The sequence below is a fragment of the Spea bombifrons genome, chromosome 8, assembly GCF_027358695.1.
Source record: "Spea bombifrons isolate aSpeBom1 chromosome 8, aSpeBom1.2.pri, whole genome shotgun sequence".
Lineage (NCBI taxonomy): Eukaryota > Metazoa > Chordata > Amphibia > Anura > Pelobatidae > Spea > Spea bombifrons.
Window position 1 is genome coordinate 22,228,598 of NC_071094.1, and position 13,164 is coordinate 22,241,761.

Sequence of the window (13,164 nt, forward strand, 5' to 3'; positions counted from 1 at the left end):
AATATCCTGAACTCCTAGAAATCCAGATTGCGGTAATGAAATGTCATGTATTGTACTGTAAAGATGAAAATTCCCGGATTATATTTACTATAAAATCAAGTATTTTAGGTATCCAAAGTTTATACCCGTTAAATAAAATGAACTCACTCTTGAAGCGTCATAAACACGGAGAAAGTGTAATATATATGTGGTTTTACAACAGGATGAGCTACGGCAAGTAGTAACTTGAAAATTGGTTCTCACATAGAACCCTTGCCGAACAGAAAATAAAATTTTATTCATTGAAGGAAAATTAAGGCACACACTCCCTTTGGATTAATAATATCAGTTTTGGATCAACTCCCTTCCAGCTGTGTTGTACTGTGAGACACTCAGGTCCATGTGAATTTACACCAAGTGAGATCACTGTTTGAGATACTCCAAGGTTTTTGTTTTTTTCTTGTGTCCAGGACAAGTTAGCCCTCATTGTATCATTAATGAATGTTATTCTCCTATCTCCCTTAACCATCATCATCACTGTTGCATTTTTCCTCTTTCACTTCACACAACCGACTTTCATCCACATGTTCCAAAGACTCTGCTCGTTGCAGGGACAGCTCATTGAGGGCCAAGCGAGGTAGAGTGTTCTGCTCAGGGTTGAGCCATGGTTTAAAACCAGGCTGATTCTTCTTTTTCCAAACTGGATATTGAACGCAGGCCTTGTAAAGTTTTCGTAGGATCTAGAGGGAGCACCATGTTAGGTTTTTAACCAAAGGGAAGGCGAAAGCAGAGCACACATGCATAACAAGGGAAATAGAAGATGATTCAACATGTAGGGCAGGGGCGTCCAACGTGCGGCCCTCCAGCTGCTGCAGGACTACATTTCCCATACTCCTCAGCCTGCCCCTTAGCTGAAAGAGCGTTATGGGAGATGTAGTCCTGCAGCAGCTGGAGGGCCGCACGTTGGACGCCCCTGATGTAGGGAGAAGATAGGTGTGGAATGCAGTACAATCACAGCCTTCTCGTTCACTCACCTTTGGTGCCAAATACTGGGAAGATTTATTCACCACCCACTTTGGTAATGAACCTGAAAAAAAAGTAAACTAAATGTCTACAACCATAACTGATACTCATATATATATATATATATAGAACATGTCATTATGTCTTTTATATAGCGTTGGGGGACAACATTTCCTTCATAACTGGACCAGTTGGTCTGACATGTGAAATCTGTTGTTACACCAAATATATAAAAAGTAAGAGGAAGTCCAGAAGCTTTTTAATGTCAGTACACGTGGGTACTAGAACTGTTAAACTAACCCCTTATGGGGTTCTTTTAGACCCTTGTGAGTCTGGCTGTAATTTTATTTCTGTTGGTACAGTAAAGGAGAGCAAATTATATATTTTTTCCAGAACAAGACGGTTTTTTTGTTTTTTTTTTAAGATACAATTATCTTGATCACATCTGATTTACTATAAAATAAAAATTAATATGGTGGGGGAAAAAACTTATTTAAAAAATATTTTACAAAAGGCAATAAAAAAAAACTGCTAAATAGATTGGAATATTGATTCTGGTTGTGAGCCGCTGGAGGAGCTTTCTGTTCACTAGAGGCACGGTTTTCTTTTTGTCTACAAATTCATATATTTGTCCTGAGTTTAGGAATGCCCAATGTATTTATTTTTGCAAGTTATAGGGCAATAAGAACAAGTAGCGTATTGCTATTTCAAGCTCTGGTCATCCTGCATTAATGTCCTATTTGGGACATCTTTGATGCAGTCCAATTTACAGCTCCTGGTATATGTCACTGTCAAAAAACACCCTACTATCTGTTCAGCAACATCTCCCAAGTACAGAGTAAATTTTTTGTGTACAGATTGTACTTCCAGGATGAATTTACTGCTGGAGAGGTTAGAAAATGATGTTTTTATCGCCTTTAACTCATAAGTATGCATGCAGCCACTGGCTTAATTACAGGGGTTGCATCGGCTTTTCCTCAGGCTGCTCAGGCAGACTCGGTTTCACCGCAACCCCTTCTTCCTACCTCCTCGTACCGATTCAAAATAGTTTAAAAAAGGCCCTTTCTAAATTATTTTGAATCAGCAAGGGGAGACAGGAATGCAACGGGGTCGTTATTTTCATTTTCAGTATCAATGCACAGATAAGCTGCGAGCAAACTCTACCAGTGAATCTTCTTTCAAACCTTCAATTTAAAAGTCTCCATAAAGTACGTTTCATATTCACTGAAGTATGCTAAAAATGTGTCTGTTACAACACCTTGCATGTGTACTTGTATGTGAGCATTGATGTGTAATTGTGTGTGTGAGCATGGATGTGTAACAGACCAGCTGTTGAAGTCGAGGAGCCGGGGCAATGTTTTGCACTAGGGCCCGTGTTTTCTAGTTACTCTCCTGCATGCGGCATAACACTGGAGTCCCTTCATCATGACAATAGGGTTGGAGGCAGTATTACCCCCAAAAAGTGTGTACAACAATATCTCTTTCACAAAACGTAATGTGCAGTAAGCCCAGGTTATATTATAAACTGGAAAGACTAAAGTGTGTAACTGTTCAAAGAGTTAGCATTTATACCCTTTACATGGTTCTTTTGAAGGTCTGCTGCCTTTCCTTTAATGGGTGTGCTTGCCTTACCTCTGGGGTCTACCTGTGCCAGGTATGTAAGTATGCAGCTGTTGGGACCAGTAATTTTAATCAGATATCCAGCAAGATGAGAGACGGCTCGAATCATGTCCTTACGTGGAGGGTAAAGCTGTAAAGTACAAGACAATAACCAGCACGCGATATATCATGTAACAAGTGTACAGGGTCACCAGACAGACAGTTGAGTAACCAACTTCGAAAACACAAGATAAGCCATGCTAAATACGTTTAGTAATGAATTCCAGACTTCACGGGAGTGTTACGTGTGACACGCTTTACATACCTAAACTTGTAGGTAAGTTATCTTTAATTACTTTTATTTCTCAGTGCAAATGCATGGAGGTATTGAATGGCTCCGTAACCTCAGCTGAACGCATCTACTGCTTACCAGTGTCCTTGCGCAATATGCTTACTGCCAACCAGCCAGTGCTGGCTAATGAGACCTTCCACACATGTACAAAAAGTGCTCCAACTCATTTCAATGTGAAGACTTTCCTAACAGTGATTGGCAACTTGAAGCTGCAACAAGGTATGTCTTTTTTCAGGTATGCATGTTAATGCTTGTATTTTCATTTACAGTCATTGGGGGCTGTATGGGATTTTACACTGACCTTTTATAGTAATCTAGGCTGGGTTTGAGTATATCAATACAAATGTTTAGACAAAATCATTTTAATCAAACATATTACAGCAAATTAAATATACTTGCAAAAAATGAAGCATACAGTCCAAAGTGAAATCAAAATAAATGCACAACAACGCCAAAAAACGTCAGGAGAACTGCTCTGTGGACACACTAAACGCTTCGATATGCCTTTGTAAAGTGTAACACCGTACACTGTAAAGTGTGACTAACGGACTTAAAAGAAACTGACACGTAAGTGATAAATGACGGAGCACCGGCACGATGTGACCTTCAGGTGTTTAGACATAGAAGTCCCAGACAACCACCAGCTGCCCCCACTTGACCCCAGGGAGTCTGGAGCATGGGGGACAAGTCTAGGGATGCATTGGTAAGTCGGGGGCAGCATATAGGGGGGGTGTGGTAAATAGGGGGGTATAAGGCATATCAGGGAGGCAGAGCGGCAGATAAGGGGTATAAGGCATATCAGGGATGGAAAATTCTAACAAAACATTTTACAGAGCGCACACTCTTAAAGTCCTTTAACATGCATGCTTCTTTGGCGAGATTGTCTGACATTTCACTTTTTTTGCATACTATCTAATAATATCTATAGATCAATAAACCTCTTTAATGGCATGAATGTGATCACCTGCCAAACTTATGTGGTCAGATTCCCTTGAATATGAATTTGTGTACGGAAGGATGAAAAAAACCTTACCTTGTGCTTGACAGAGAAGTTGATGATCATGTAAAACTCATCCAGAAGAAGCCATGAACGAAGAGTGACAACATCACGATTCTTTAGTGGCTTGGGGCATTTCCCTGGTAAAGAATCATAATGTAATCTGTACTACTTATGGTCAATCAGCTGTTGCCCATTATTTGATCTAATAATACATATACATATAATATACATTTTAAAACATAAAAGGGGATGTGCAGAAGAAAAGGCACAGCTCCGGAGTGAAGTATATTGAGTTTACTTAAGTTAAAAGGTAATAGAAACAGCAGATAAGAACCATCTGGCTCATACAATCAGCAAATTTGTAATCAATCCTTGATCTTGTTTTTAGATTCTGAATTGCTTTATGTCTATCCCATGTATGTTTAAATCCCCTCACTGTCTTAGCCTCTACCACTTCTGCTTGGAGGCTCTTCCATTTATTGACCACCCTTTCAGTATCCCTTTCAGGTTAGCAGAAGAAAGGCCGCTACAAAGACAAACCGGTTGTAGCCTGCGCATACAGCATAGGGAATACCTACACGCGCTTTTATATATTTTACCCAATTTTTGCCTTCTATCACTTAGTCTTTTGGGCATTGTATACCTTTTTTCCATGCTTTTTTTTTTTTTTTTTTTTTATCATCCTATGATTGTAAGGAATGTATACATATATTTGTCATGAAGGTCACAAATAGTAACGTTATAATTCAGTTCTATATTTCATGTGAGCGTTTTCTGAAAAGTTAGTTCTTATGGCACAAAAATCCTCTGAGATCGGAACACAACAGGGGTGCGTCACGTGACACAGCGAGCGATTTAATCATGGAAATCAGAGGCTCCCATACTTACTTGGCTTATGCCCCTTTTCAGAAAAAATGACTTAGCGCCCCCCTAGAAATCTACCTGGATCGCTCCAGCACCCCCCAGGGGGTGGTATTGCCCACTTGGAGAAGCATATATAATTATAACTTGCATTTTGTATGTTTATTTGGAAAATAAAGTAACTACTACTTATTATTTTTATACAACGCCCCCAATTGCACCCGAGGCTACTACCAGAGCCGGCCTTAGGTGTTCTGGCGCCCTGTGCGAACTACTCCTCTGGCGCCCCCCCACTACCCCCCCTCTGCCCCTTCAAACTACCCCCCCCTGCCCCTTCAAACTACCCCCCCTCTGCCCCTTCAGACTACCCCCCCATCTGCCCCTTCAAACTACCCCCCCTCTGCCCCTTCAGACTACCCCCCCATCTGCCCCTTCAAACTACCCCCCCATCTGCCCCTTCAAACTACCCCCCCTCTGCCCCTTCAGACTACCCCCCCATCTGCCCCTTCAAACTACCCCCCATCTGCCCCTTCAAACTACCCCCCATCTGCCCCTTCAAACTACTCCCCCTCTGCCCCTTCAAACTACCCCCCCTCTGCCCCTTCAAACTACCCCCCCTCTGCCCCTTCAAACTACCCCCCCCATCTGCCCCTTCAAACTACCCCCCCATCTGCCCCTTCAAACTACCCCCCATCTGCCCCTTCAAACTACCCCCCCCTGCCCCTTCAAACTACCCCCCCCTGCCCCTTCAAACTACCCCCCACTTCTCCTAACTTACCTTGAGGAGTCCTGCCGGCATCTCATCTTGAGCACCGGACTGAAATGCCGGCATCTCATCTTGAGCACCGGACTGAGATGCCGGCACCGCGACGGAGTCACGGAGAGTAAGGGGCGTCGAGCGGTTGCTGAGAACTTCACGAGCAACCGCTCGGCGCCCCTGCCCAGGTCATAAATGAGAACATTGGGGGGGTTTTTTGTTTGTTTTAACTTTATTTAACATCCTCCATGTTAAATAAAGTTAAAAAAAAACTTTATTTAACATGGAGGATTTTAAATAAAGTTAAAAAAACAACAACAACAAAAAACCGATGTTTTAATCTAGGTCCAGAGGGGGCGGCAGCGGACCCCGCGGCTGCGGCGGCGTCGTCGGACCCCGCATCGTCGTCGGGTGGCGGCGGCGGACCCCGCGGCGGCGCCCCTGGAGTGTGGCGCCCTGTGTGGTCGCACAGGTCGCACACCCCAAAGGCCGGCCCTGGCTACTACCACCCCCCTTTGATCATTATTCCGGCCATAACAAAACGTGCCTGTATTTGCAACAATACTCCGGCTTCACATACACTGGTATCAACTCCTCACGGTGTCCTGAGTCTAGGAAAGGCAACACACAACTGTAGGCAACACTGGATGTACAACCCGTAAGCCACACTGGAATAATTGGGAACCCAACGACCACAGGGCTTTCTGTTTGTTACAAAAAACCTACACACCCTATTGATATAGATATGCCACATATAGGAAAACAGTGGGAGTTCCCTTAAAACACATTTTTAACCTTTGAACTCCGTGAACAATAGAGCCTTGTTTGTACTCACATGAGTAATACCCCACATCGGCATTGGCAGAAAGCTGAGCAATGTCCCGTGTCTCGATCATACTCAGGTCCCACTTCCGGCGATATGCAGTGTCATGTAGGACATCATATACAGTGTCAGCTGATACATCTGGAAACGTCATACAACCCTGCGGATGGGAAAACAAAGGGAATATGTTCCATCCATACAAGCATCTCTACTCTAAGAAATAAATGTGTCAAATTGAATTGGATACACTATCTCAGCTCAATAAAAAATCATCATCCCACCCCCATTCCCAGTGGTCATACCTCCCGTAACAATACAATTTTTGTGGCCTTGGAACTGTTTACATTATTTGTTTTTATTTTTCGTTACCATGGCTCCTGTTGGTTTTTTTGTACTAGGTTTCCCATCAACGTATGATTGTTGTCAGTATTTTGATGTCTAAGGTATACTTGTTTTGAATATTATTGGCTGTACTCTTGTTTTGCCTGTCCATGTCTATGTTCTGCGCTGTATGGGAAATGCATGTTGTGTCTTTGAATAAACTCAATTAAACCTGCTGCCGTCCTCTGATTTTGCACAAGACAGCAACAAATATCCACGCCTGCCGTGTCCACCCGCTCCCAGTGCTTCCCTTCCTTGATGAAGGGGTTCAGGATCGCTCTTGGTGACGTCCAGCCTATACCAAAGACAGGGTCACCCGTCACACACTGGAGTCCCAGTGCATGTCTACGCAAGCACCTGATTGGCTGGTGTGCACAAACGGGAGGAGCTTGCCACATCAGCATCATTTTTCACATGGAAACTCTCTGCCGGGCACAGCATTTTTGTTTAACAGCAGTCAGCTTCTTCAGTGTAATTAACACACCTGGAAACTTTCTAAATTAGCTGACCATGAGACTCTTGAAATATTAACACGTTAACGGCCCATTGCCAAGATTCAATGTAGTGACTCGCCAAATGTGTTAACCAAACGGGGCTAATATTGGTCATTATTTATAAGATAAACATAATTTAGTCACCTAAATTCAAGCAGGGATATCAACCATAACATACTGGCAGTAAAAGCGCCAACTAGCAGTCCTATGCATGATCACAGCAGTGTAGAAGTGGAAGGAGTCAGCTGCAGACTGCATCAACTGTGAAACTTTGGGATTTAGGCAAAAAAACAATGTATGGTAATGAACTTATCCTACACATCAAGAGTTGGCATTATACAAAATGGTGACCAATTCCCCCATGATGAATTTCTACACCAATCAACTAGCTTTAAAACTTTTCAAAAGACAAACAGAAACTTTTGCTATCAGTCAATATATATTTATATTGATTAAAGTTGTACTTTGTGCTCTACGAAGGAATTTTACAACTTTTTGTTGAACCATATATAGAAATATCTTCCTGTCCATCAAAAGCAGCCATAAAAAGGTAAATACTGAGAACCGCAGTCACACCTCAATATTACAGTGACACAGGATAGTCGCAGATCAGTGATAACGCCAGAAATCATTTACTTGATGAACAAATATTTGCTTTACTATATATATATCAAATAACTTTTATTGGAAAGGTATTATCACAAGATACTTAGTCCATCTGTTATTTGATATTGACACCACTGGACTAATACAGCTACAACCTCTACACACACACACACACACACACACACACACACACACACACACTAAACATTTAAGTAGGTGAACCCAATTTAAACTACTGATCAATATACCTATCTACCTGAATATGGGCAGTGAATATCAGATTGTCAGCTCTGTTGGCCAGAATATCTGAAACACTTGCTAGCATTTTGTTATGAATCTTTTAAGCTTAGTGATGGAGACACCTGATTTTTTATATATATATTTAGCAGCTTAAAGAATTCAGATGAAAAACGTATTCATGGATGAGCCATGACACTTGCTAATGTCACCCAGACCACCCTGCCTTGTGCTAACCTTGACGGTGTGTATGAGTGACGCCTTATCAGTAGGGGGTTTCAGCCATACTCCAGTTCCCGACTTGCTGTAAGTACAAACCCAGCCCTCATTTGACTCGCACTGCGTCCGGAAAGACAAGAACAAGGAATCATCGGGGATCTGTGGGGTTTCCTGGGCCATGAGTGGGAAATCAAGGAAGATCAGTCCGATCCTGGTTGGGGGCCGGAGAGTGATGAGGAGGCGATATCGCTGCGATGTCTCCCAAAGAAGGTGCGTATCTTCTCGTGGAAGTTTGGAAGTTTCCCCGGGTGCCACAGTCACGAAAATGAAAAGGGTCCTATTATTTCAATACGAAGTGTCACCCTCCGGATTCCAGTCGCATTAGTATTGGTTCTAGTGTCGTCGGTTGTTTCCACATGTACTAATGATTTCCAGGTAACACTGTGTCACATTACAGTCAATGCTACGCAGTCACTGAACTAGTTAAATGCGTATAATCTCTCCATCTAACCCCTCGCCGATAGATTATTAGGAGCCTAGGAGGTAAGATACGGATCCGGTCGTCTCCTCATACAGGTAATCAGTGATCTCCGGTGAAACACCAGGTAACAGGTGTGCGAGGCGCGGGGACACGCAATGCGCGTTCCCAATCAATAACTACTTGCTAGGCGGCACTCAGCCAAGGACTACGTGAACTCGCACCGCGTGCATGGAAGCAGGACTGGTACTCTGCTCACACATACATGACTAGGCGAAGAAGCGGCCATCTTTGTTCGGCCACGAGCACACCGAATGAGATCAAATGAATGAAATAAGGGACGCCCTGCGTGTGTTGTATTTAATGTAATGATTATTAGCAATCATATTTGGTCGCACTGTTTCCTGGGCGATGTTGCCCTAAACAAACATGTCCGCCATATGCCTCTGCGCTGGCTATTTTACTGTTGTTTGCGAATCACTGGCTTTTCGCTGACGTTTTCCACGTTTAATAAATGAAAATAGACGGGTTATGTCTTTTCTTCGTACATTAAAGTCGCCAAGAGACAATGGCTGGTAAGCTGCAGTTATATACAACGAGGGTTGTGACTAACATGTTTCCAACGCAACGTTTAAAACGTTGCCTTATCGTCATAGCAACCAATTCCAGAGTTTAACGATTGGATGATTTCATTGGTTGCTGTGAAGGGACCGCGTTTGAATCTTTACAGCACTTTTTATGCATAATCCCTGTAGTATTTATAATGCCTTCTGAACTGATGTTAGGTGGATTAATAGTATCACGCTACAAATTACTATAATTGTACAATGGCTCTGACTTCAATAGTTTTCTGCCATTCAAAATGATAATAAGATTGATTACTTTTTTTTTTTTTTTTTTTACTTTTGAGGTTAAGGGCCTCTGGGGACAATCATTGAGAGGACATTTTGTCACCCTAGTCCAAATTGGCCTTGCATGTGTGCAAACCATTCATGTATCATCATGGCACGCCAATTAAGGGGGAGCTCCCACCATACAGCATTCGTTTTATCTTTTAGTGGTTGTAAGTCACTTGTACATAAAAGTCCATGCCTTAACGGGTCAGGGCTGTTTTGGCGGCAAATGGGGGACCTATACAATTAGGCAGGTAGTCGTAATGATATCGATGTGTGTTTGGGAAGTTTTCCATGTGATATTTCGATGTGGTCATCTAGATGTTTTTTATTGTGGGTCATATAAGAAAATAGTTTGGCCCCTTAGGCCCACCTTCAAGGTAACCCAAAACAAAGTAGGTTCCCCAGAATGCTGCAGATCATCGTTTAAGAAATTCTACCACTTTCCCTCTAGATCCCACGCACAGAAAACAGAGGAAAATATCCAATTAAAAGAGTATTTCCCTGAAACTTTACAATTAACGTTTAGCTATGGACATGCACTAGGGGATTGATATGGCGTGTACCAATTTGCTTGACAAAGATGAGGTAAAAATTTAGGCCTAACAAAAATTGGTCTGTTGTTAATGTGAGGGGGTGACATGGTATCTTTGGTATAAACTTAGAATGGCTTTTTGTATAGGTGAATCTAAAACTAAAATAAAACAACAAAAGCCACAAAGAGTGTGTGTCCATAAAAAAGGCAACAAGGGAAAGAAGAACTTATGTATACCAAAAACATTGGGAAAAATGGATCAAAATACTCCAAGAGGGAAAATTAGATTGATAATATGTACAGTCCTTGGTATATTATAGTTTTTAGCCAGAAATATTTTGTAATAATATCTTAATGGCTACATAATTGTTTTCATATATGTAATGATATTTATTCTATTTATTCTAGTATTATATCTTAATTATTTAGATACATAAGTATCGGATCCAATATATGTCTTGTTTTGTATATGTAAAGTCTCTTTCTGTCTTTTTCCTTTATATGGTAATATATGTGCCAATTAAGGTAAAAATGTTTAAAGTTTTTTGTTGTGTGTTTTAAAAAACAATAATAAAAAATATAAATAAAAAAAAAAAAAAAAAAAAAAAAAGGCAACAAGGTAACCTACACTGCCATTGGTGGGGCCGGCTCGGGGTTGGATCCAGTCATGTTAGATCAGCATTTTATTGGTTCCAACGAATCAAAGGGAGTCTTGTTTTAACAGTATTAGCTTTGCACTAATGTTGTCGTTGGAGAATAGCATGTTTATTGGACCAAATTATCTATGGACCATGAGCCGAGCTACAAAGTACCAACATTTTCCTAAGCAGTTAATAGTTTTGTCTTGTTTTCATAGTTCAGGATCTTTAGGCTGGGTATACAGGCTCTGGAAGGCACTGATTTTTCCAGACCCACCTGATGGGCTCTTTGTGGACTGACCTGTACAGTATAACCCCAGTTTCTGTGGCAACCGTTGAGAGACAAGGTCCATAAGATTGGTGGGTTTTTCTGGATGCCACATATCTTTTTAATGACTTCTGCTTGGTGTAGTCCATCTATATTTCATAACTTGTGCCAAGACTGCATTAATGGAAGAGGTATGTTTTCCCAGCTCAGAGTCCAAGATAGGAGAAATTATGGCCACTATTTCCAGTGTCTTACACCGAGTAGCAGCACATGGAGGTATCTTGGGCTCCAGTGATATAAATAAACCCCGAATTGCCAGTGGAAGCTTGGGACTGACAAGACGCTAACATTTCTGTGTATGAATGTATCCATTCCATGTGCCCAGTGTGCCAGACTCAATTAAAAGAAAATGAGGCAAAATCACATTCACATCTGCCTGTTGACCAAAATGACAGTTCTCTATATAAAACCCACAATCTAGTGAAGGAAACAGGGCGGTAAATATCAAATGTTATAATGTATACAAACTTATGGGCAAAGAGGAGAGCAAAATAGTAGAAAACTTGCTTTATAGGATCAGATCACCTGGACACACTGTGGTAATACTTGAAAGCATTGACAGGCCCAATGTCTTCCAAATAATTCCTAATAATAATTGACTTATCAGCTCACAGATTATTATCCCAAAATTATTTCGGGCCCATCAGGATGTTTTTTGTCAAATGTGAGAGGAGGCTGTTTTGCCTTGCAACTCTCCCAGGGATGCCATTTTTGCCCTTCTGTCCCTTTCTTATTGTAGAATTGTAAACAGTGACCTTAACTAAGCCAAATGCAGCCTGCAATTCTTTACATGTTAGTCTGGGTTATTTTATGACCTTCTGTATGAGTTGTTGGACTCTTAGTAGGTAGCCCAGCCACTCCTGGGAAGGTTCTTCATTGTTCCATGTTTCCTCCATTTGTAGGTAATGGCTCTCACTGTGGTTCGCTGGAGCCCCAGAGCCTTAGAAATGGCTTTGTAACTTTCTAGACCGACAGATGTCAATGACTCGGTTTCTCATGCGTTCTTGAATTCGTTTAGATCATGGCATCATGTGCTGCTTTCTACCACCTTTAATCCTATTTCACTTTGCAAGACAGGCTCTACTGAATTGATGTTTCAATTCAACAGGGCTGGCATTAATCATGCCAGGGTGTGACTACTGAAATTGAATCCGGTTATCAATTAAATTTAGTTAATTGGGTTTAGTAAATAAGGGTGAAATTACCTTTCCACACAGGGGCAAGTAGGGTTGGATTACCTTTTCCGCCTCTTACTGTATACATGAAATCATCATTTTAAATTTAATCGGGTTATCTATGTCTAGCATTAGTTTGATAATCCAAAACATTTAAGATTGACAAATATGTAAAAATACAATCGGGTAGGAGGCAAAATCTTTCACAGCACCGTACATATGAATCAACTCCCAACGGGAGGGTGGACGAACCGGACGGCTAATATTTTAAAAAGATCCCTGGCACCCAAAACAGAGTTGCGAAAGGGAAAAATAGGAAAAACGGCCCAAAATGGCACTAGCCAGAAGACTTTGTTATGCAAATCAAAATGTCCACTGAAACACATAAAAAAAATTTGAAGCCAACACCACCTAATACTACAATGTTGTTGGCCATTTCTTTCCATCTTTGTGTGATATGCAGTTTCTTCACACCTCATTAAATTGTGTGCATTGTGAAAGTTTCCACAGTGTATTCACAACCAGTCATATATTTAGTTTACTTTCTTTCCCTTGGAAACATAAGGTTTTGTTAAATGCTGAAATGTCCCAACAGTCACATGCATTTACCAAATGTTTTTCAGACCAATTAATCAGTCCTATTGAACATGGTTAACAGCTTACGAATTTGTGCTTTTTTCTGTCAATATTTGAATATGTAAACAGCGTAAATATAATCTGAATATTGTTATCACTTTCTTGCAGGCACCTTGAATTTTTTCCTGTGTAATAACAAGATTAGCGCAA

At 41.3% G+C, this 13,164-nt stretch overlaps 1 protein-coding gene across 1 annotated transcript; it reads right to left on the minus strand.

Annotated features, from left to right (window-relative positions):
* Positions 1 to 160: 160 nt before the first annotated feature.
* LOC128503824 (START domain-containing protein 10-like) lies at positions 161 to 8,968 on the minus strand. Its single transcript, XM_053474016.1, has 6 exons — positions 8,350 to 8,968; positions 6,407 to 6,554; positions 3,987 to 4,090; positions 2,635 to 2,752; positions 1,014 to 1,066; positions 161 to 719 (listed from the first exon to the last, which is right to left on the minus strand). The coding sequence occupies exons 1-6, from the start codon at positions 8,509 to 8,511 to the stop codon at positions 501 to 503; spliced, it is 804 nt and encodes a 267-aa protein (XP_053329991.1). The 5' UTR covers positions 8,512 to 8,968; the 3' UTR covers positions 161 to 500.
* Between the last annotated feature and the right edge of the window lie 4,196 nt (positions 8,969 to 13,164).